This window comes from Gymnogyps californianus, chromosome 5 (genome assembly GCF_018139145.2).
Source record: "Gymnogyps californianus isolate 813 chromosome 5, ASM1813914v2, whole genome shotgun sequence".
Classification (NCBI taxonomy): domain Eukaryota; kingdom Metazoa; phylum Chordata; class Aves; order Accipitriformes; family Cathartidae; genus Gymnogyps; species Gymnogyps californianus.
In genome coordinates, this window is record NC_059475.1 from 59140889 (window position 1) to 59163772 (window position 22884).

General features: G+C 40.4%; 2 protein-coding genes across 5 annotated transcripts in view; one reads left to right on the plus strand and one right to left on the minus strand.

The window, feature by feature from the left end:
* The window catches only part of DYNC1H1 (dynein cytoplasmic 1 heavy chain 1), a 49463-nt gene extending 31761 nt beyond the window's left edge, over positions 1-17702 (plus strand). The window contains exons 55-80 of one of the 3 annotated variants that reach the window (XR_007766527.1): positions 574-786; positions 977-1104; positions 1527-1680; positions 2487-2633; positions 2717-2867; positions 3072-3325; positions 3482-3616; positions 3715-3809; positions 3902-4076; positions 5526-5601; positions 7308-7468; positions 7744-7855; positions 7938-7998; positions 8375-8498; positions 8840-8953; positions 9227-9397; positions 9608-9825; positions 10014-10117; positions 10519-10730; positions 11588-11741; positions 12538-12680; positions 13097-13265; positions 13635-13762; positions 14213-14359; positions 16797-16844; positions 17640-17697. Coding sequence is in view for 2 of the 3 variants with exons in the window: in XM_050897735.1 (XP_050753692.1) it covers positions 574-786; positions 977-1104; positions 1527-1680; positions 2487-2633; positions 2717-2867; positions 3072-3325; positions 3482-3616; positions 3715-3809; positions 3902-4076; positions 5526-5601; positions 7308-7468; positions 7744-7855; positions 7938-7998; positions 8375-8498; positions 8840-8953; positions 9227-9397; positions 9608-9825; positions 10014-10117; positions 10519-10730; positions 11588-11741; positions 12538-12680; positions 13097-13265; positions 13635-13762; positions 14213-14341 (3528 nt within the window). In the remaining variant the exon portion in view is untranslated. Of the gene's footprint in view, positions 1-573; positions 787-976; positions 1105-1526; positions 1681-2486; positions 2634-2716; positions 2868-3071; positions 3326-3481; positions 3617-3714; positions 3810-3901; positions 4077-5525; positions 5602-7307; positions 7469-7743; positions 7856-7937; positions 7999-8374; positions 8499-8839; positions 8954-9226; positions 9398-9607; positions 9826-10013; positions 10118-10518; positions 10731-11587; positions 11742-12537; positions 12681-13096; positions 13266-13634; positions 13763-14212; positions 14610-16796; positions 16845-17639 lie in introns of those variants that run through there. The other 2 variants (XM_050897735.1, XM_050897734.1) reach the window with 2 other exon arrangements.
* Positions 14669-22579, minus strand: LOC127016919 (uncharacterized). Of its 2 annotated transcripts, XM_050897749.1 has the most exons (5): positions 22533-22570; positions 20664-20734; positions 19921-19974; positions 18027-18086; positions 14669-17818 (listed from the first exon to the last, which is right to left on the minus strand). In XM_050897749.1, the coding sequence occupies exons 2-5, from the start codon at positions 20718-20720 to the stop codon at positions 17279-17281; spliced, it is 711 nt and encodes a 236-aa protein (XP_050753706.1). In that variant the 5' UTR covers positions 20721-20734; positions 22533-22570; the 3' UTR covers positions 14669-17278. The 2 variants fall into 2 exon arrangements, with proteins under 2 accessions (XP_050753706.1, XP_050753707.1); XM_050897750.1 differs by lacking the exons at positions 19921-19974; positions 20664-20734 and having other exon boundaries at positions 22533-22579.
* Between the last annotated feature and the right edge of the window lie 305 nt (positions 22580-22884).

Genomic DNA, 22884 nt, shown 5'->3' on the forward strand with positions numbered 1-22884 from the left:
TTTATATATCAGTAGTTTTCCATTCTTTAATTTTTGACAGTTGGAAATTCAACCATTCTTCAAACTTGTGAGCGGACTTGGTTGCTTCCCCTGTGCAGTGTACTTGAGCTGTCTGTTTCATCTCTGGATGTCACAAAGCTTCTTAAGCTACTGAAACCTGGCTGGGGTTAGAAATATCAACTCCTGTTGCTAGTTGATTAACAAGACAGTTCACATAAGGCTTAAAATAAGTAGAAAGCCTTTGGAAACAGGCATGGATGTAGTGTAATTGTCATGTCTTAACTGGACTTCTTTTTGGGGGGAGGGAGGCAGGGGGCGAAGAATTTCTCTGTGTGCTTGATCTAATTATTAGCATGTCACTACTGTGCTAGTACTTGGCACTTTTAAGTTCATCAAGGTAACAGTTAAAAATAATGTAATAAATTAACACTGAAGTGATGAAACACAAATTTAATTTCATTCTGAGCTTTTAAATTTAACTTGGGCCTTGAGTCAATATTTAAGTGTCCCAAGAGACTTGTAATACTATAACAATTCATCATCTAAAGAGGCTACTTCACCACTTATTTCTAGGTAAACCGTAGCACAGCTCTTCTGAAGAGTCTTTCTGCTGAACGTGAAAGATGGGAGAAGACAAGTGAAACTTTCAAGAACCAGATGTCCACTATTGCAGGAGACTGCTTACTTTCAGGAGCTTTTATTGCCTATGCTGGCTACTTTGATCAGCAGATGCGTCAGAATCTGTTTACTACGTGGTCTCACCATTTGCAGCAAGCAAATATCCAGGTAAAGATACAGTCATGATAAGTTAACTGTAAATCAATTTACTGCAGCAGTTAAAGAAGCTTTAAGATTGCTAAGTAAAGAATGGAGCTATTGGAAAAGAACACCTTGTAAACCTGTATTTACTCAAAATGTCTTCACCAGCTAGTTGTAGAATCTCTAGTCAAATACTAACTGTATGTACTTCTTGCAGTTCCGTACAGACATTGCAAGGACAGAGTACCTTTCCAACGCAGATGAGCGGCTTCGCTGGCAAGCAAGTTCTCTACCTGCAGATGACCTGTGCACTGAGAATGCCATCATGCTCAAGCGGTTTAATAGGTATTTCATTCTAAGATGTAGAATTCTAAAGTAATGTTCTCACAGCAGGCAGGGTTTTGCATCTATCAAAGAATCACAATAACTCTTTCAAAGCACTGTTTCACTGTTCTGAGAGCTTCTAATGTTTCTAAAAGCTTCTCAACCATGTGAAAACATAAAAACTCATTCATCTTTGCTTGCCTTTTTTGTTATGCTCAGCTGTTAAAATAAGTTGGCTTGAACTGAAGCTATTTTGTTGCCCAAATACAGACTTACCTTTCAAAAATCTGAACTGAAATAAATTATTGAACTTGGCCAATTTATTCCTTCAATATACAAGCTTTTAGAGTTCAGACTAATAATGCAACCTAAATTCATAAAACTGCTTAGAGACTGTCTGCAGTCAAAACCCAAATAATTGAAGTGTTTTATCATTAATTTAGGTATCCATTAATCATTGATCCCTCTGGGCAAGCTACAGAGTTTATCATGAATGAATATAAAGACCGTAAGATAACTCGTACTAGTTTCTTGGATGACGCTTTCAGGAAGAACTTGGAAAGTGCCTTGAGATTTGGTAACCCACTTCTAGTCCAGGTTAGTTGCATGATTGTGTAGAAACTAGTTAAAATTCTTGAATTCTGCCCTGTGTACTAGAAAAGTTTGCAATCGTTCTGTTAGTAAGATGCAAACAACTTTATTTTCAAACCATAATTTAACAAGTAAACTAGTACTGAGTGATATGTGAGGTGTTAGTCCTGAGAAAAATACGATTAGTGAGATACACAATCAAAAGAAGGTATTTCCTTTTTCCACCATTTCAAGATCAAATGCTTTTATTTTGAAATGATCTTTCTTTACTTCCACTCTATAAAATGACTTGCAACCTGTCTGTCTGTTCCTTTGTTTCCATATGCTATCTTTAGTCATAGATAATAGCATCTAATATAGCTAGTTCTCTAGAATTAAATCTACTCTGAGTAGCAGGAAGAAGTTTCAGTAATACAAAGAAATAGGCATCTGTAGGAATAGCTGACTTTCACTTGAGATGGATATATTTTTCGTTTCTTAGTATGGAAATGGGAAAACAAAGGATTAGCTCACAGATGAGATCGCTAACTGTTGCTTGTGCTGCTTAGAATAGGGCTTATTATGCATTAGAACTAACACAATTACGACCATTAATAATACTCCCCTTCTGAGATTTTGTATGGTAATAGGCTAAACTGTGGTTGTGTAGCTCAACTACAAATCTAAAGTGGAAATACCTTCTGAATGTGATCCGTATTCCAAACCAACTGCAAACTGATTGCTTGCCAGAGCTTTAAGCCTCAGTTGGATCAGGATTTTTAGCTTGAGACGCTTGCAAGCAACAGAATCTCTTAACACATCTCTGCTTCTAGGATGTGGAGAGCTATGATCCAGTTCTGAATCCTGTTCTGAATCGTGAAGTCCGCAGAACTGGAGGCAGAGTTCTGATTACTCTGGGAGACCAAGATATTGATTTGTCACCATCCTTTGTTATCTTCCTGTCCACCAGAGATCCAACAGTAAGTAAAAACAAAAGGCTATCCTGTTTGTAGAAATGGTACGTCAGAGAGCTGAGAGAGTTTTTTCATGTTTCCTGTGATAGGTTGAATTCCCACCGGACCTCTGCTCTCGTGTTACATTTGTGAACTTTACAGTAACTCGCAGCAGCTTACAGAGCCAGTGTCTGAATGAAGTCCTGAAAGCTGAAAGACCAGATGTTGATGAAAAACGCTCTGACCTCCTGAAGCTTCAGGGTATGCTTACCAAAATTAAACTTCCTTCTGTTCTAAAAGAATACAGTGGTGTTACTGTAGCTTTAGAAATACACAGTAAAATATCTTTATAGCTGATACTCCTGCTTTTTCAGTATGTCCAATGGCAAAGTATACACAATTCATGTAATTCTTAAAAACTAACACATCTATACAATATGTAACCTAATTTTTCTTCTAATTAAGGTGAATTTCAGCTGCGCTTGCGTCAGTTAGAAAAATCCCTACTACAAGCGCTTAATGAAGTGAAGGGACGTATCCTGGATGATGACACCATCATTACTACTCTTGAGAACCTGAAGAAGGAAGCAGCAGAGGTCACCAGAAAAGTAGAAGAAACTGATATTGTCATGCAAGAAGTGGAGACTGTTTCTCAGCAGTACCTGCCTCTTTCTACAGCGTGCAGCAGTATCTACTTTACTATGGAGTCACTGAAACAGGTAGGATGAGTTCTTCTTCTACCAGAAGCTTCATGTATTTACTGTTCAAAGCTAAATTCCAGCCCTGGCTGCCATATTGCAATTTGGTAAGCATAAGCCATTGACTATCAAACAGCAGGACTCTAGAGAGAAAAACCAAACTCTTCTGTCTTTCAGATACATTTCCTGTACCAATACTCTCTCCAGTTTTTCTTGGACATCTATCACAATGTCTTGTATGAGAACCCAAATCTGAAGGGAATTACAGACCATACTCAGCGTCTCTCAATCATCACAAAGGATCTGTTTCAGGTTCAGTTTTTTAATTAGTAAATGTAATTCTTTAATCATTTTTGAAGGGTCAGAGTTCAAGGCCTCGTACACTACTAACTTCACTGTTTTGTTGGTAGGTGGCTTTCAATAGAGTGGCACGTGGCATGCTGCATCAAGATCATATAACATTTGCGATGTTGTTGGCCCGGATTAAATTGAAAGGCACTATTGGGTAAACATTTCTTTTCTTGCTTCACTTTAGTTGAAAAAGGGAGGGATGTCTTGAAGGCAGCTAGCTAAAGTCGTCTTTTCCCTTAACATTAGGGAGCCTACGTATGATGCAGAATTCCAGCACTTCTTGAGAGGGAAGGAGATTGTACTAAACACTGCATCTCTCCCAAAAATCAATGGTCTGACTGTAGAGCAAACAGAAGCAATGATGAGGTTGAGCTGCCTTCCTGCATTTAAGGACCTTGTTTCAAAAGTTCAAGCTGATGAGGTAAGTGTTGGCTAGGGTTTGTTTCTGCACTGAACTATCTGGTGAAGCTCTTTAGGTGTCTGCTTTAAGAGCTTCATGCTTACAAGTAAGCTCTCCTAGTATGAGAAGGGAAGCCTTACAGATTAACTAGTTGTAGTTGTTGTGGAAATGAATGTTCTTACTTCATTTGTAATCCAGCCATGAAACTTGAGTTGTAAATAGCAGCGTTGTTCATCACTCAGCCTTCGAAGCAGCTTCACCATTCATCTAACTTTGCAGTCAGCTTTGGTTCCTGTGGTAGCAGAAAGTGTGATACTACATGTCTTTTACTGTATCACTATTGTGTGATAATTATGCAGTAGAAGGGAGCAGCCCTAGCCATACGTAACGTCATTATGGTGGGCTCTTGGACGTTACTATTTGGAATAAATTTGGATAGTGCTTAGCTGCTGAACACTTTGCTCCTTCTCATGACCTAAGTGTTCTAAGAATACATCTGTGTCCTGACTGTGAAACTGTGTGTTCCAAAATATGTCTGTATCTTAAATAGTACCTGTTTGGTTGCCCTGCCTAGTTTTTATATTAAAAGTTGAATTCTCTTTGCTGCATCTAATTTTCCTCAAACTCTTCAACCTGGGGTAAAATAACATATAGCTTGGGCTGGGACTTGGCAGAGATCTGTAGAATCAGGGGTCCTGGAGGCAATGAAGAATTAGGCGCAATCAGTGAAATGATTGGACACATCTAAAAAAAGCATAATAGATAAAGCATAATTTGAGTTTTATATGTGGATTTTTGTTTAAAAAAACCCAACAGAACTTGGAGCAATTCATTGAAGAAAAATGAGCCGAGAACTTACTAAATCCGCTGGTCAAATTGCAGTCTTCCTCAGGGAAACATTCAAACCATTTATATATGAAAAACTCAAACCATACATATCTAGAAGCCTTGGAAAAGACCAAACTATGTTGAGTGTTGGACAATATTTGGGGCTAAGTTTAATGTTTGACTTAATTTCATTAATATAATAGTGCTTCTTTTTAACAGTGTTAGCCCTTATTTCTCAAGACTTATTTGTAGATGGAAGCTCAAATGCTTCATCTGGTACTCAATCTAAATGTTTATTCTTAAGATAGAGGATAAGATATGAGCATTAAATGGGAAAAATCTTATGAACTTGTGCATTTCATTGTTTAAACGTTTAGCTACTTATTAGAATTTTTAAAGATCTGTTTGCAAATCCAAGGCTAGTAGAGCTTGGACTGTACCAAGTTCAACCCTACCCTAGCAATCTTTGTTTCCTACTGACAGTTGGCATGTAGCTGAACACTTCTGCAGTACGTTAAATTCTACATTTTAGGGCTGAGATTGAACATCTCTGTTGCACCATGAACAGGACCTGCACCTTGAAGCAGATTTTTGATGCCATGAAACTCCATTTCAAGTTTTTTGCATTTTCTTTCAATATAGCAATTCTGTATCTGGCTGGATAGCAGTTCACCAGAGCAGACTGTACCATACCTTTGGACTGAAGAAAAACCTGCAAGTAAGTTAAGTTGCCCTATTGTCCACACCAATCCTACTGTACTAATCTAAGTAGAATTACTATGATTTTAAAGCAATTCTAAAGTAGAACTTTAACTTGGACCTTAATGCCTGGGAAAATCATAAAGTTAGGATTGTGGAAGAACCTCAAGTCTGGTGGTTTTGGTTTGGATTTTTTTGGTTTTTTTAAAACCAAACCTTTGTTACTACACGTGGTTCCTGGACCTTAACCTGTGATCTGGTCTTCCACTGAGGATGAAACATACTTCTACAGTCTCATTAGATTACATAATAGTTTGGATTAACCTTAGTGTCCTGGTTTCAGCTAGGATAGAGTTGGGTTTCTTCTTTTAATACCTGGTACAGCGCTGTGTTTTGGATTTAGTGTGAGAATAATGTAGATAACATACTGATGTTTTAGTTGTTGCTAAGTAGCGCTTATCTTAAGTTAAGGATTTTTCAGTTTCCCATGCTCTGCCAGCAAGCAGGTGTGCAAGAAGCTGGGAGGGAGCATGGCCAGGACAGTTAACCTGAACTAGCCAAAGGGATATTCCATACCATCAAACGTTACGCTCAGTATATAAACTGGGGGGAGTTGGCCAGGAGGGGCGGATCGCTGCTTGGGCATCGATCAGCAGGTGGTGAGCAATTGCATAGTGCATCACTTGTCTTTTCTTGGGTTTTATTTCTCTCTTTTTTTTTTTTTTTTGTTACATTCCCTTTCATTACTATCATTATTATTATTATATTTTATTATTGTTATTATTATAGTTTGTTTTACTTTAGTTATTAAACTGCTCTTATCTCAACCCACGAGTTTTACTTTTTTTTCCCCCGATCATCCTCCCCATCCCACTGGGAGGGGGGAGGAGTGAGCAAGCAGCTGCGTGGTGCTTAGTTGCTGGCTGCTGTTAAACCATGACACTTAGTCATTGCAAATCTGGAGGCAGCTCAATACTCTGAAAAGCTCCAAAACACAGATTTTCTGAGGACAGAGCTGATCTACTAGAATGTTTCCTCCTGCAGTTGTATCTAAGCATGAAGTCTTAATTCTTGCTGCATTAGTTGTTAGTGCTAATTTGTTAAGAGTTAGAATTTAAGGGTAACTGTTGCCTTCAGTTCCTCCCCTGTCTGAAAGGTAACGTTAGGAAGTGTTTGCTATCTATGATCATTCAGGGCTCATTCCTGTAGGTGGCTAAATTAAGGATTCTAAGCTTGTATTTACTAGCTACTGTAAAGCTGCTTGACCATTAACCGAAGCAACTCTAGGTTATGTATACTATCCATGCTAGACAAGTATATAATACTTCAAAGTCGAGCAGAACGGCAGATTATTGAATGAGTGAGTGAAGAGATCTGTTGTCCCTGGAAGTTAAAATCACTTCATGGCAATACTTCCAGACTGTAGATTTTGTAAACCAGTAGCATCTCAGTAGAATCCAAAAGTATCTTATCAAGGTAGGCTTTTAAAGGGCTCACAACATGAGCAATTGAGCAGGTAATTAAAATGTCGCAGAAGACAAACCAGCTGAAGATGGTAAGTTTCTTTTCACTGTCAAAGTGAAGACAGAATATAAGCATTCCATTAAAATGTTGCAACAGATCTCTCAAAGGGATAATTAACTTTATAAATACCTAGTCTTCAGAACAAGATGGGAAGAGTTGAATGGAGGATTGAAGACATCTAATCCTGTCTCCTCTTTTCAGCTCCTATTGGACAGGCCATTCATCGCTTGCTTCTGATCCAGGCCTTCCGTCCAGATCGTTTGTTGGCAATGGCACATACCTTTGTTTCAACAAATCTTGGAGAGTCCTTCATGTCCATTATGGAGCAGCCTTTAGATCTGACACACATTGTAGATACAGAGGTAACCCGCTTGTTCTTGAAAGGCTGAAATCCTGAGGTAATGCTTAGTGCCACCTTGCATGAGTTACATAGTGAGTAAAGCTATCCTCTGGAACATTTCTTCTACTTATCCTTCTCCCCGTGGTATGAGGAGTGGATTGTTTTCCTGTTTCTTAATGTAAAACTAAGGGTAGCATAATGTCTTTAGCTGGCCAGAGGGAAGAAAGACTGAGCTTACTGCATTCTCATATTCATGTAGTGACTGATTCATATCTGTTTAAACTTCCTGGACAACAGGTGAAGCCTAATACCCCTGTGCTGATGTGTTCAGTGCCTGGTTACGATGCCAGTGGTCATGTTGAAGACCTTGCAGCTGAGCAGAATACACAGATTACTTCTATTGCTATTGGTAAAAACATACCTTATTTCATCATCTAAGCATAAATGAAATTGTTAGCAGTAAGAGCTTTAGCAACCCTTCTGTCTTTTAGGTTCTGCTGAAGGGTTTAACCAAGCAGATAAAGCAATAAACACAGCAGTGAAATCTGGAAGGTAAGTTCTATCTCCTTTTTAGCTAGAATACTGCCTAGTAGAAAGGTAAATGGGGGAAATCTGTTGGCTAAATAGATAAAACCGTGAGTAAAACAAAAATTGAGACTATCTTCTGAACTGAAATTTGTAATAACTTAAGCACAGCTGTTCACAACTATTTGATTTAAATATTTTCGGAAGAAGTAGCTTGTATCTGCAAAACAGGAAAGTTAGCCCATTTACAGTACACAGTAACTGATTCTGTGTAGAAGACAGGTTTAAAAGAGGGAGGAAAATCTGTAGCATTGATATCATATTCTGTTACTCTTTGGTGATTATAGCCAGGATCCATAAGCTGTACACTAAAAAGCACTTGTTCTGTTTCAAAACTTCACAGATGGGTAATGCTGAAGAACGTTCACCTGGCTCCTGGCTGGCTCATGCAACTAGAGAAGAAGCTACATTCCCTACAACCCCATGCTTGCTTCAGACTCTTCCTTACCATGGAGATTAATCCAAAGGTAACGTTGATTTGAAATTTGATTCTGTGGTAGAGTAACCGGCTTGCAGAGCCAAGAGTGCTACCCAGGGAAGGTTTTCTTATGACTGCTGTTCTGCAGTAAATAAAAAGGAGAATACATGCCTGTCAGGGTAGTTACTAGCCTTGGTTTCTGATAACTTAATTGTAGCTGAAAACTTCATACCATCCTTTTGCTGCTTCCTCTGCCCTCCAAAAGAAAGGCAGGACTTCACTATGTGTGCTCACAATGAGGTTTTGAAGCTAATGCAAACTGTGCTGTTAGAGGGATTTAATTTAGTGAAGGCTAAAGGAACTGGAATTGAGTTTATTGATCTTTTCTAGGTGCCAGTGAATTTGTTACGTGCTGGCCGAATCTTCGTATTTGAACCTCCTCCTGGCGTAAAGGCAAACATGCTGAGGACTTTCAGTAGCATTCCGGTTTCTAGAATGTGCAAGGTAAGGCTGCGGTTTGTGTAGATGAAAGAAAATGGAAGAATGTGTTCATTAAAATCTTGCCTTAGGTGATAAAACTTCAGCTTCTAAGATGTACATAGAATGTTTTTTTCTCACGGAAGTAAAGTAGTAGTTGCTTCTGTTGGTAGAATGTATTCAGTTTTGGTAGCAACCTAGCATTAAATCTGATATTTTCTAGCCTTTTAGCAGGCTTTGATTTTTATCAGTTCACTTGAGTAACAGTTGTATTTATATTTTTTTCTCTCCACTTCCTAGTCTCCAAACGAGCGTGCTCGTTTATATTTCCTCCTTGCCTGGTTCCATGCCATTATCCAAGAGCGCTTGCGCTATGCTCCATTGGGTTGGTCCAAGAAGTATGAATTTGGAGAATCTGATCTGAGATCTGCCTGTGACACAGTAGATACATGGTTGGATGATACAGCAAAGGCAAGTAGTACTGTGTACTTAGGTATAGGTAATACTTAAATTACTTAAGATCTTCAGTAAAACAGTCTGTTCTGGAAACGTGTTGTAAGTTAAATGAGTAGGCACAAATAACCTGATGGCAGTTTAACTTAGTTCTTGAATTTGATTCCTTGATCAGAGGAGATGTGAAAAGGATTGTTTCCTGCTAATCACATTGCATTTTACTTATAGGGTCGCCAAAACATTTCACCTGATAAAATCCCCTGGTCTGCATTAAAGACACTGATGGCACAGTCTATCTATGGAGGTCGTATCGATAATGAATTTGATCAACGTTTGTTAAACACTTTCTTGGAACGTCTGTTCACTACTTTAAGTTTTGATAGTGAATTCAAACTGGCTTGCAAAGTTGATGGACACAAAGATATTCAGATGCCAGATGGAATCAGGTATCATTTTTTCCTTATCCTGATCTCTATGTACATCTTCTCTTTTTTTAAATTAAAAACAACAACAACAACAAACCTGTATCTGTCTGCTGGAATTTAGCTGTGTAAACGTTTGTCTCCGGCAAAGAATTACCTTGCCATTCTAACAGAGGAAGCCTTCTAACGAATATTAAAACTCTGACTTGCAGGCGTGAAGAATTTGTCCAGTGGGTTGAGATGCTGCCAGATACACAAACGCCATCATGGCTGGGCCTGCCAAATAATGCAGAGAAGGTTCTTCTCACCACACAAGGTAAAACCAAAACTTTAACAATGTCTTGCATAGATTACCAGGCCACCATTTTAACTGAAAAGCAGAAGAGAAATACAAACCTGCTGAAGAGTTGATAGCTTTCCCCTCCTCCCTGAACATAATTGGTTTAACTTCTGCAAGGTAAGACACTCGAGTAGTCCAAAAACTGACCAGAAGCTTGTGAATTAAAAAAACCCGGTTAAATTCAGCCTTCCAGATGTCAAGCTGCCGTCTTTATTCTGGAAAGCTTTATTGTCAGCTCTGGAGCCACCTACAGCTAGGCAGTTCTGAATCTTAGGTCTAGACTAGGGAAAAAGAAAAGTCCTAGTTCTTGCATGTAGTAGGATGTTTTAATCTTGATGTCACTGCTTCTCTGACTAACAGCATATCTTCTGGTTTAGGCATAGACATGATCAGTAAAATGCTGAAAATGCAGATGCTAGAGGATGAGGATGATCTGGCTTATGCAGAAACTGAGAAGAAGACAAGAACTGATTCTACATCAGATGGTCGCCCAGCCTGGATGAGAACACTGCATACCACAGCCTCTAACTGGCTTCACCTTATCCCACAAACTCTAAACCATCTGAAGCGGACTGTGGAAAACATTAAGGTAAGAACTAAGTTTTATCTGATGTTGGCATAGGAAGTGCACAAGTTCTGGTGCATTGGAACAAGTGCATTGTGATTTGCAAGTACCGATTAAACTGTTGGGGGGGACAATGGAACCTGTATCGATGCTGATTCTGACTGCCATAGCTATGCTGGGTTTCTTGAAATGCTCTTAAAAGTTGGTTTATGTCTTCTGGGGATTATAGGAAGAAATACAATGACAAACTGTCTATCAAGGGTACCACTTCTGAAGATTCTCTGTGATCAGGTAGCAAGAAACAAGTACTTCCTGTTGTACTTGTAGCGCACTGACCGCTACTTACGATATTGCCTTTACAGCCAGTGCACATTAATTACTGCTAAAATTTAGTGATGGTCAGTGAGGGGGAGATAGGGCAGCAGCTTCTGCTAACTGGGAACAGAAATTGCAAGGGCTGGAGGAAACTTTTGAGATCTTGACAGTAGTACCCTAAGCTCTAACTCGGGAATAAGCTCCCCAGTTGAATGTGCCGGTGATTGCTGAACTGTTTCTAAAGATTTACTCTGAGATAGTAGGTGAGAACCTTTTGTTGCTGATTAAAAGAAATCCAGAGTTGATTGGAAGGAGCTGCAGCAGGCAGTCTGCATTAATTGTTCAACGAAGATGTCTACTTTCTTGCCTTTCCAAGGGTGAGGAGATTGTTGGTTGTAAAACAGTCTCTGCAATCACTTTCTGCACCATCGACTGCATCTTCATGTTTCATGCTTGTAGTCGCAGTGTCACTGGTCAGTCCATCCAGGATTTGGGGGTTGCTTTTTGTAGCAGTTTTCCAGCAAGAACTTTGATCTGCAACTTACTTTCAATGTTTTGACAATCAGGATCCTTTGTTCCGATTCTTTGAGAGAGAGGTGAAAATGGGAGCTAAGCTGCTTCAGGATGTTCGTCAGGACCTTGCAGATGTGGTTCAAGTGTGTGAAGGAAAAAAGAAACAAACCAACTATTTGCGTACACTTATAAATGAACTGGTGAAAGGTATGGTAATTCAAATTAGCACCTCCCAGTGCTCTCTTTGCCTCTTGCATTCTGTAAGTTAGAGGCTATTATGCTCAGCAGCTTAAAAAAAAATTGCAGGAAAATTGGGGTTGACTTTACCATTTGACACAAGCAATACTTTTGAGTCGAGCATAAAATTCCAGTTGGTTTGGTTTGGGATTTCAAGTTGAGGTAGCTAATATTAGGCTTTTTTGTACAGTTTATATCAGCAGCTTTAATTTCTAAGCTGAAATCTTACTAAATTCTTTCAGTACCTGAATTGTGCCGGAACAAAGTTATTTATACCACAAAGTGAGTAATAGTGCTCCTATAAAATCTCCTAGAAAGTACTCAAGTTCTCTAAACTTCTGTTTCAAGATTGTACATAAATGTGGAATTTTCACAGACATCCTGCTTCTAGTAATACATGAAGATCTGCTGTCTGCTTTGAACAAAAGCATTTACTGAAACACAGATACTTGACCTCTTCAGTTTTTTCTAAAGAACTCAAATCTTCACAAAAATTTGAAGATCGGTTACTGCAGTATATAGCTGTGTGTAACCGAAGTTGCTGTTGAAGGGTTTCTGAACTGGATGGCATTTTAAGTAAATAGTAGACCTGGAGGCCATTTGCTTTGTAATCTTTGAAAGTGCTTTCACTTACTGAGGAGCCTTTTAAGATAGAGGCTGATATCCTGGTCCAAGTCTTAAACGGCTATTGGGAGAAAAAGTGTCAAAATAGTGTGTAATTCTAACTTGTATGCAAACAACTTATATGTATTCACATTTTTCATAGGTATTTTGCCTCGTAGCTGGTCTCATTACACAGTGCCAGCTGGTATGACTGTTATTCAGTGGGTGTCCGACTTCAGTGAGCGCATTAAACAGCTGCAGAATATTTCCCAGGCAGCTGCTTCTGGTGGAGCAAAAGAACTAAAGGTATCTGTCTAGTGCTGACTACTTCTAGAGGTTATTGGTGGAGCTGTGTAACTACTTCATGGAGTCTTCACATCAAGGCTTCTAAATAGTTCCTCAGGCAAAACAACTTCAGTTGATGTTCTCTGAAATGTGCTTGTAAATACTGTTGAGTATCTCCTGATCTTAAAATGGTGTGGCTTAGCAGGCTAACTGTTCATACAGATTAGAGGGAGACTTAGTATTTTAGAATGACAGAAGACGCAGCCTTAGAGCAAAAAGCAGTTTAGCAGTTACACAGCGTTCCAGTAGCAGCAGGAAAATTTTAATGTAAATAGGTTGCTGAAGTAATATTCATGATAATCATTAATTAATACTGCAGCTGAAACCTTTTTAAAAAGGTTTAAACCTTTTTTTAAAACTTTTTCCCCCTCAAATAGAATATCCACGTGTGCCTTGGTGGCCTGTTTGTACCAGAGGCATATATTACTGCTACAAGACAATATGTTGCCCAAGCAAACAGCTGGTCCCTTGAAGAACTCTGTCTTGAGGTCAATGTTACAACTACACAGAATGCAGTACTGGATGCGTGCAGTTTTGGAGTCACAGGTAAACTTATCAGAAAGAAGGGGTCCTTGCTTTAAAATATTTTCAGAAGCTTCTGGTATTAAATGGGCTATATCAAATGAAAAAGATCATATCATTGAAAAAGTTAATACACACTTTCAGAAGTTGTTTAAAGATTAGTTTGATATTAGTTAATAGGGAAGTACTTGTAATGCTAATAAATCTCAAGATTCAGGTCAGTATATATTTAAGCGGTATTGGATAGTATAGCTGCTACAACCTCTTTATTTTGCACTATGAAATACTTACCTCTCATTTAGTGGACTTAGCCCTTGAATGATACATAGGGAGACAATCTTTGTCTGGATGTATGAAAGCTCTTAGAACTCTAAAGTGTATTTCAATTTACAGGCCTGAAGCTTCAGGGAGCTACATGCAATAACAACAAGCTGTCACTTTCAAATGCTATTTCAACTGTACTGCCCATTACACAGCTTCGCTGGATCAAGCAGACAAATGCTGATAAAAAAGCAAATGTTGTAAGTATTGATAAAAATAATTTTAAAAAGAACTCTCATAATTAGATATACCTAGCAGTTTTTTTCCTGAAGCTTTATGGATACTTTTATCGGGCACCACAAATCAAATTGTTCTTTTCTAATATTCTCAGTGTCAGTTGGTACCTAAATTCCAGGCTAGCAGCAAACAGACCTAGTGTTGACTAGGTCTTTCCTTTGTAGCTAGATAAGAAGAAGGAGAGGCATCCAAAAATACTAATGCTGTTCAGGTCAAAACTTGAATTTATATCTATAAAGGCAGCTGTGCGTTAGGTGAATTTATTAGGCCTGGAGTTTTTTCCTCATATTTTGAGTTTTGAGTTATCTGAGACTAAATTCCCATCTCATAAATACCATGCAGTATTATAGAAACTTCTTATACTCTTCAGCTACCTTACATAACTCTTCTTCTGTATTCCTGTTTTTCCCCAGGTTACTTTACCAGTTTATCTGAACTTCACTCGTGCTGATCTGATTTTCACGGTTGACTTTGAAATAGCTACCAAGGAAGACCCCCGTAGCTTCTATGAACGTGGAGTTGCAGTTCTCTGCACTGAGTGAAAAGATTTGTTTTGACCGGTAATGCTGTAGTAATTGTCAGTCTTCTGTGTAGTATTCACCTGTACTTTTGTAACCTGGTTAGGTTAGATTGTCAGATGGATTTGTGTTAAGTTGACTAGAAAGAAAGGGGGGCATTGCATTGGAAAGCTGATAGGCTAGACTTCTTTGAAGGAAAATCGGATGAGGTCTTCAGATGGTTATTGGTAGATGTGATATTTGATGGATCATGTTATATGAAATAAAATCTATAGCAAGACTTTTGACTCTCTATTTCTGGAAATATAATTCTTAGGATGATTTTTTTGGTCTGGAAAAACTGTAGCTATGATCTTTGCAGAGAAAAACAAGTAGTAAGTTGGTATTCATGCATATTGTTGACCTTCACACAGCTCAGCAGCTGGTTCAGCTAACCTCCAGTAACAAGAACCTTGGAATGTAAGTCTTCAGTGCAGTAAGACACAAAGCCTGGCATTATCTGCTATGGTATCTGATGCCATTGCATGAATTATTAGCAATGAACTGGCTCTTGCTTCAAGTAACCTGTGTTTACACAGCTGCTGAGATGCATTCAGAAGCTAGAGTATCCTAAACAAGACTTTCTTGTCCTATTGACCACAGGGCATCCTCTTCCTTAAGCTGCTTTTATGGTGAAATAAGCCTCCAGTTTCATGTCTCGTTAAGCCCAGGAGGATAGTATTAAATGCTTAAACGAGGAGTTACAATATTATTTCAGAGACTCACATGTCACCAACTGTTAACAAATTAGGGGAGCTGAGAGTTCCTGCTAATTGCTTGGGTTGCTGTAATGGTTTGAGTATTTGCTTGCTTTCTCTGATCCTAAATTCATTGGGTGAGCATTTCTACCCTTCTGACTACCCTGTCAGAACAACTGTCCTCTCTAACAGTGGCTAATACAAGTGTTCAGAGAGGCATATGAAGAATACAGGTGCATAGCTTTTCAATCTCAAAACAGAACTGAACATGCACCTTTCTTTCAGCAACTACTTTCTGTGCATAGCTCAGCACCTGGGCTGTGGTACCAGCTTACAGCTACTATAAAAATCTTTGGTTAAAGCAGTTCCACCTATTAGCAAGTACTAATGATGAGATCAAGAGAGTCTCAAATATGCTTGAAGTAGCTAGAGCTTCCCAGACTGTTCAGCTCTTTGTACGTTAACTTAACTTCTGCATTAGGCCTGAATTAACAAAAGGTGCGTTTTCAGTTCAGAAGTTAATCCACAGTTAGATTCTCATACTGAATAAGCAGGCTTTGAATGTCTAAGTATATACTGTCCCATGTGGCTTACCCTTCAACTTATTTCTCTCCTGCTTGTTCCTGTATTATTTTTTTCCTAGTGCATTATTTATTTCAGTATGCTGTGTTAAACAACTGGTTTAAGTAAGTGAAATCGTCACTAGATGAGTTTAGGGTTTATGGCTGCAGTTTGAAGGTCAGTAATGCAGTTTTATTTAGCCTCAGATGAAGTGGTTGAAGACCGTTCAGCAGACAGCTAGGACTTAAAAGGGTACGACTTCCCTGACATGGGGCTGAAGGGCTTGGCTGCATCACAATGCTGTATTTTTTTAAGCTTTTCATGAGTCTTAATTCTAAAGAGATCTGTGGCCTAGTTGCAGTACACACAAATCTGTAGCTGCAAGGGGGGTTTTTTGCAGTTAACTTCACAGTGTTCACTGCAGTGTTCTTTGCTGCTGGGGCAAGTCAGAGGGCAAGCACAGTAGCTTGTGTCTTAGGGCAAAGGCCTCTGAATTTTATTGTTCTAACCAGTTTGTTTCCAAGCTGATTAAAAACCATCCCCATATCTCCAGATTTAACTTTAATAAAAGTTGATTTAATAAAATAAATATGCAGCTGCTAGTGGAAGGGTGCAAGGCTAGAAGCTAAATAGTATTTTGAGTGGCTTTCCACCTTATGAAAGAAACTGCAAATTAAAAATCTCTGCCAGTCATACAGAATGAATGCTTTCACAAGTAGTTGATACCAACATATTTCAAGCCATCATTATACTTTTACAGATAGTAGTTCCCCTTCCACATAAACGGACTACCCAGACTCTAAAGGTGATAAAAGAAATTACCATACAGAAGAGGGAGATCAGAGAGACAGTTTTTGCCGACTAACTGGCCTCCCATCTGTGTGCACCACTTCTGCAGCTTGTGATTGTTATCACTAAGGAAGAAGAGTGCTTTCGGCTAATGTGTTCAACTTCACATTGTAAATTCTAAACTGGCAGGCATACTGAGACTGTACACCTAAAACATTGTTCAAAACAGGTAGGAACACATATGTTAATAGTACAAGTCAACTTCTCCCTGTTTGAAGAAAAAAAAAAAGATTGCCTTTAGTTGCAGTCAGTTCAGCTTAATGCATTTCAGTTGTCTGTAGCCAAACATGTGAGATCATTCATGATACAGCTGCTTCCTTCCTCTCATACAGTAGGTCAGACAGATGAAGAGCCAAACACTGACATGAAGCAGGTGTGAGGTAAGGTATAGCTATTGAAAACTGATGGCAGCCATGCAGTCATTCTTCCTTCCCTCCTCAACAAACCCTTGTAATACTTTCTTGAAATTACACTGGAACTGAGCAGGTGCCTCTAGGTACTATATACAGGAGTTAGGCTGGTGCTTCAAGAGGTGCCAGGCACCAAAGTAGCACCCAGGCACAAAGCTTAGCTGTGATTCTGTGGACATACCTTAGCTAGTTTTCACTTAAATTGCCACACAAGCTTATTTAGTTGATTCCATCTTTTCAGTTGGATCTCAAAGCTTACAGTACACAGCGTAGCTGCATCTGTAACAGGCTTGAGCTAGTTTGTTTAAAGCTTGTTCAGTTCAGGTACCATCTGCAAAAGAAATCCCTACCAGGTTCATTCTTCAGAACAAACAGTTTGTCCAATGATTTATTCATACCTCAGATTAAGCTGCACGGAATTTCTTTCCTCTTAGTTTTTCACTAACACCCTCTGGAATGGGAGTCCCTTGTTTTCTTTTAATTAGGGGCTGTTTGGCCATTGTGCCATCACAGTCAGCTGCTAGTACAGGTTTTGGAGCACTGTCATCTGGGCTTGCAAGGAGATCTGCAGAGGCTGAAGGGTTAATACTCATCAGTAAGGAATGCTCAGGTGTCAGCCACATAGAGGTAAATGCTTCTGTGGCTCTAGGCAGTTCAGATGATGGCAACAGGCTTCTTGGGAAATCTTTCTCTTGGCTAGGAAGTTCCAGGGGTGCTTTACAGTCACTTACTTTCTGAATTTCACTGACTCTTGTTTCTGGGCAGAGCCAGTCTGGAGGTTTAAGGACGGACTCTCCATCTTCTGAAGTGTCAGCATCCTCCACAGCCATTGCTTTTGGGGCACTGTTCGCCCATGGTGCAACTTTTATACTATTTAAAGAATCCAAGCTACAGTCAGAGTGAATGGATGCATCTTCTGAATCACCATCATAAGGATCTAAAAACTAAAATAAAGGTCTCTAAATATGGTGGATGCTTATTTGTCCATTAAAAAAATGCAAGAGGCAACATACAGTGGGCTTTAAAACCACTTTCACTGTAAGTCACAGACTTACTATGGAAGTTTTTCTGTTTATCCACACATTGCCACCTACATCTTAATTTTTGGATGCTACGCTGAGAACAAGGCTGCTGCATAATAGCCAAACCTACTTGCAGTCCCTTGGAGTCCCTTGCTTTCTTGAGTCCTCCAGCAAGTGGGCTAGGCACAACCTATTTAAGAGAAGTTAACATAGGTTTATAAAGCACCTTCCTATGAATTATTGATGAAAGTAAAAGCAGAATAGGCAAAAATCCTAGAGAGAAAGCAGCCAGATTGTCCCCTTGCTAAAAGATACTAAAAAGTGTATCTCAGTCTAACTTTTAGAGGCCTGGTAAAGTTAGCCTAAAATAGAGGGACAGAGGAGAGCTATGGTAAGTCTTACTGCACTTAGAACATTGCTCTAAGGAGAACAATGAGTAATTGTATACCTTACCACCAGAAAAGTAAACCAAATCAGCATTTAACTAATAGTAGACAAGATAGAATTTAGAGAGCTTCCCTCCCACTCAGGTCCCTTTTTCTTCTTTTACATAGGGATGATCTGAAATTCTTCCTTATTAGTTGGATTACAAATTTGCTGTCCTTTGGAGAGTTCTGTAACTAACACAGTCAAACCGAGTCCTTTCAGCCAGTCTCAGTATCACTGCCATAACACTGAGGTTTCAGGGTTCTTTTCCCCATGTGGTTAAACATGGGCTTGTCCAGACCTGGACAAAGAACTTTCTTCATGAATTTATGCTTGAGAACAGCATCATTCTGAAATAGTGCTATTAAAGCCATGTAGGGAGACTCCCTTTTAAAAGCAAACCACAGGTACAAAGAAGTCACACAAAGGAAAAAGTTTACTGCAAGGAAAGTGCTCCTTTAGAAGAATCCACCACCACAGCTGCTCAGAGAACAAGCTGCCAGTCATTGCTGTGCCTGCTCTCAGTGGGGAAGGAGGAGAGTATGAGCACAGCTGATGCAAAGCAGGGCTTGGAGAATCTGGACTCCTCACAACAGGAACCTGAAGGCTTTAGTGGAGGAGCTGAAGTCCAAGACCATTTGCAACTGCATGTTCTTGTGCTAGTTCAAGGACACAGAGCCATCCCCACAAAGCCAGTGGGTAGTGCTGGGCAGTGAAGAAAAGCAGCTTCTGCTTCTCCAAAGAGCCCAGAAATCCCCCAGCCCTGGCCTGGCACCTGCCTCAGCACCCTCGGTGAGAGCAAACAGCTCTTTGTCCAGGCTGGCACCTTTGCAAGCCCCTCTTCCACCCAGCCCAGCCAGACAGCTGGACTTCCAGCCTTGTTTCTCCCAGAAGGAGACCATGGGCAACTCCAGCTTTCCCCTGTGCTTTCTGGAAGGTGAAGTGGTGGCAGGTTCCTGCCGGACAGCTTCTCTAAGCCACGGAACACAGCGATTCACATGGGCTAAAAGCGAGCATCAATTCTGAAGACTTTTACCCGGAAAGTAAGTATTTAGCTCTCCGCTCCAGCATCACGCCTTTTTTTCATCAACATTAAACACACTGGTTTGACAGAACAATGTTCAGGAAGTTACCAATATTCATAAGTAACTGCCACAGCCACAGAGCTGCTCTCTCAGTCTCATCCAAAATGGACAGTCAGAAGGTAGAGGGTCTCCACCCAGAGCTGTAGAAATCCCACTGGACCAGAGCTGCTGAAAGTTAACCACCAGAAACAGCCCAGTTCAGCTTTAAGCACTTCTTAGCAGCGAAGTGCTTATGCTACATTTGTCTGCCTAAAACACTGGCACTTTCCTGCCTCATTCCCCTCAGAATCAATTTTGCTAAAATTAATAACAGTTGTAAGGAAGAGCTCGATGGATAGAATAGTGCTGGGTTTGGGGTGGTTGTGGTTTTTTCCCCCTTTCCTTTTACGGTCACAAAACCAACAACCCCAGCAACCCGTGCCTTAGACTCTCCCTACTGAGACTGAAGGAAGAGCTGGATACCCATCAGGGAATCTCATCACCATCGAAATGCGTCAGAGAGTCATTTCTTACCTCCACACTGGATTCAGACTCGGACTCCGTACTTGACTCTACTATGCACTTCTGCTGCAGAGGAGGAAGGGAAAGAAATGCTACTCAAAGCAGAAGTTACCGCAGCTTCAGGTTGAAGCTGAAGTTCTAGTACAAACTGTAGATGCTGTGTGTCGTGGTTTAACTGTGTTTCTCCAAAGCTTTCCTATCTGAAGCCAGCTTGTCCTTCCAAATATCCTACATTTGTGGTGCTGCTGGTTGGGTTGTACAAGTGAGACATAAGGGGAAAAATAGAAATCTCCCCCTCTCCCCCCCAAAAAATACAATGGGATGCTATCCAGAACATGCCTTGCATTTGCTAGGAACAGTTACTCCAGGTCCGTAAATAACTTTACGAAATGTTTTTTGATTTGCACTGAGGTTTTGTTTGTTTCTTTGCTTTTGGTCTGCCTGCATCTCAGAAATGTAACTGCAGACAAAAAACTACAACTACATCCTCATTTTTTCTGAAGCTCTTGCTACAGTGACCTTACAAACAATAAGCCCCCTTATTCCCCAGGTGGTAGCACAGAAGTGGAATAACTTCCCTCCCTTTTTGTTTCTTTGCAGGTGACACCACTTGAATTCATTCATTTGCACCTGTTCTTCATGCACTCTTTTCCAGCACAGCTAGCTGCACTATCAGGCTAATAACAAAGCAACTAACACTTTCTAAATTATATTTTAATAGGAAGATAGAGAAGCAGCAATTAGAAAAAAGTTACCATGTATTTATGTGCCAGTCTTTCTATGTAGTCTGGGCTTTTAACAGAATCCTTCATTTCCTGAGCATCTACTGAAACAGGCAGAGGGTAGAAGAGCACATTAGAGAAAATCTTCTCATAGAAAAATTGCCCAGACACGGTAACTCCCTTTATGCTAGAAAAGTTGGTCAGTCCTTCACAAAGTCTCTGTTAAGTTCTCAAGCAAAGGCAGCTTCTGTTTAAAAACAAACAAGAAGCAGCCACTGTCTACTACCAAAACAATGACTTGATTCACTGGTCCTTCATGCAGCTTGAGAAAAACATAATTTTTTTTTTTTTTTGAGAAGCTTATACTCTGTAAAGTGGATTTCTTTTTTTTTTTTTTTTTTTTTTTTAAAAAGGCACTACACGTTTTCTGAACCCTCAAAGAGGTATTTGTACTCAAGACATCAAACCAGACTAGAGAGGGACAAATGCAAAGCCGTGCTGAGAGTCAGCCCTCTATCCCAGCACTCCCACCCTGGCATTCAGTCTCTGTACATGCCACCCCCCCACCCCACAACAGGGCTCTGTGACAGGGTGCTCCCTTCCTCCCGTACCCTCCATGGGCTGCCCAGCCCCACGCCTCTTCCTCCGCCGCTGCCTCTTCTCAGCTGAGGCCATCCTGCTCCCAGCACCATCACCCTCCTCTGGCTTTATAGGCTCAGGCCCCAGCTGCCCCACCTCCGCCCCCGCCGCTCACACATGCCCTGCTCAGCTCCCACAGCCTGGAGACTTTGCTTATTTGAAAAAGAGAGAAGTGAAGCAAGGAAAAAAGAGAGTAAAGCCCTCCTGTGAAAGCACTTTGTGCCACTGCTAGAGGCTCCAGACTGCTCTTCACAGTGTGTTCACCAGAGCCGACTGTGTGGAGGTCTACAGCAGAAATATGCACAAAATAGCATGGCAGTTTCAGTCCTCTATCTAATCATTACATTTCTCTGAGTGTGTATATATATAAAGCACATGTATACACAGACATGCACACGCATCTGCAGTTGAGTTTGCAAGGCCTGGTGGCCAAAGATGTGATGCTCCCCCTCCGCTCTTGCTGATTTATTTTCTGTAGCCCTATTTCATTCATGTGACCTTCAGGCTGACAGAAGATAGTCAATAGTCAAAGGGAAAAACACCTGTCCCCTCCAGAGGCAGCCAGGATATTCAAAGATATTTCCTCCTGCCGTTTGCTGCAGCAGACGATCTCCCATCTGTTGGATGGACAGTTGCAGTTGGACACACAAGGCTTTCTAAGCATCTCTGAATCACTTACAATCCATCACGTGTGATTTGGAGGACTTGGATACCGTCACCCTTACTTGCCATCGCTCGCTGAGAAAAGGAACATTTTTGCTATTTTTAAATACCAGGAATAGTATTTTTTCAGATTTACCAGAGAACTATGAATCAGGTCCATTTTTCACAAAGAGGCAGATCTGATTTGACCCTTTAAAGGCCACATCTCCATTCCCTTTCCTCTCCTCCTTTTTATAGGGAAACGAGGAACTAATTCTTTTTACTTTTTCAAATCAAATTCCTCTTCTTCCCATAATCTCCTTCCTATCTGGCTTTCTTGCATCTTCCTGCACAATGCAGAAGGTACTATTGGTTTAGATTCATTTTAAAATGAGTATAAAAGCCTCAGTAAAACAAGCATCTCACTCTGGAGGCAGCAGGTCATCACTCTGAAAAGGCACCAGGAACAAGTCCTTGGGGAGGTGACAGCGAGAGCAGCTGTACTGGGAGCAGCTCACAAACTCCACAAGCCTTCCACCCCACTTCTGCCGCCAGCTGCGCTAGGCCCTATCACATATACACCTCTTTTCTTCGCAGACACCGCCTTTTCCATCTCCTCACCTTCTCTGCCCAGGCCAGGACCATCTGATGGTTATTCCCCCTCTTCAGATTCTCCAACCACTTTCAAAACAAAACAGAGCAGACAAAAGTCTCATACAACATCCCCCAGCACCTCCCACCACTGAGGTGGGAGCTAAGAAGAGCTGTGTTAGTGCCTGCAGTGCCAGCTGAGTTGAATGGGCACATCATACAATCATCATCCTTAATCCAAACACATGGCTTGGAGTCATTTCTCCCACAAAAACCTGCCCAAAATTAGCTACTGATGCTTTACAGGCAACAGCTGTTAGCAACAAGGCCCTGGCATCTGGGGCTCAAGAGAATTGTTGGTCTGCGAGGGATTACAGATGAA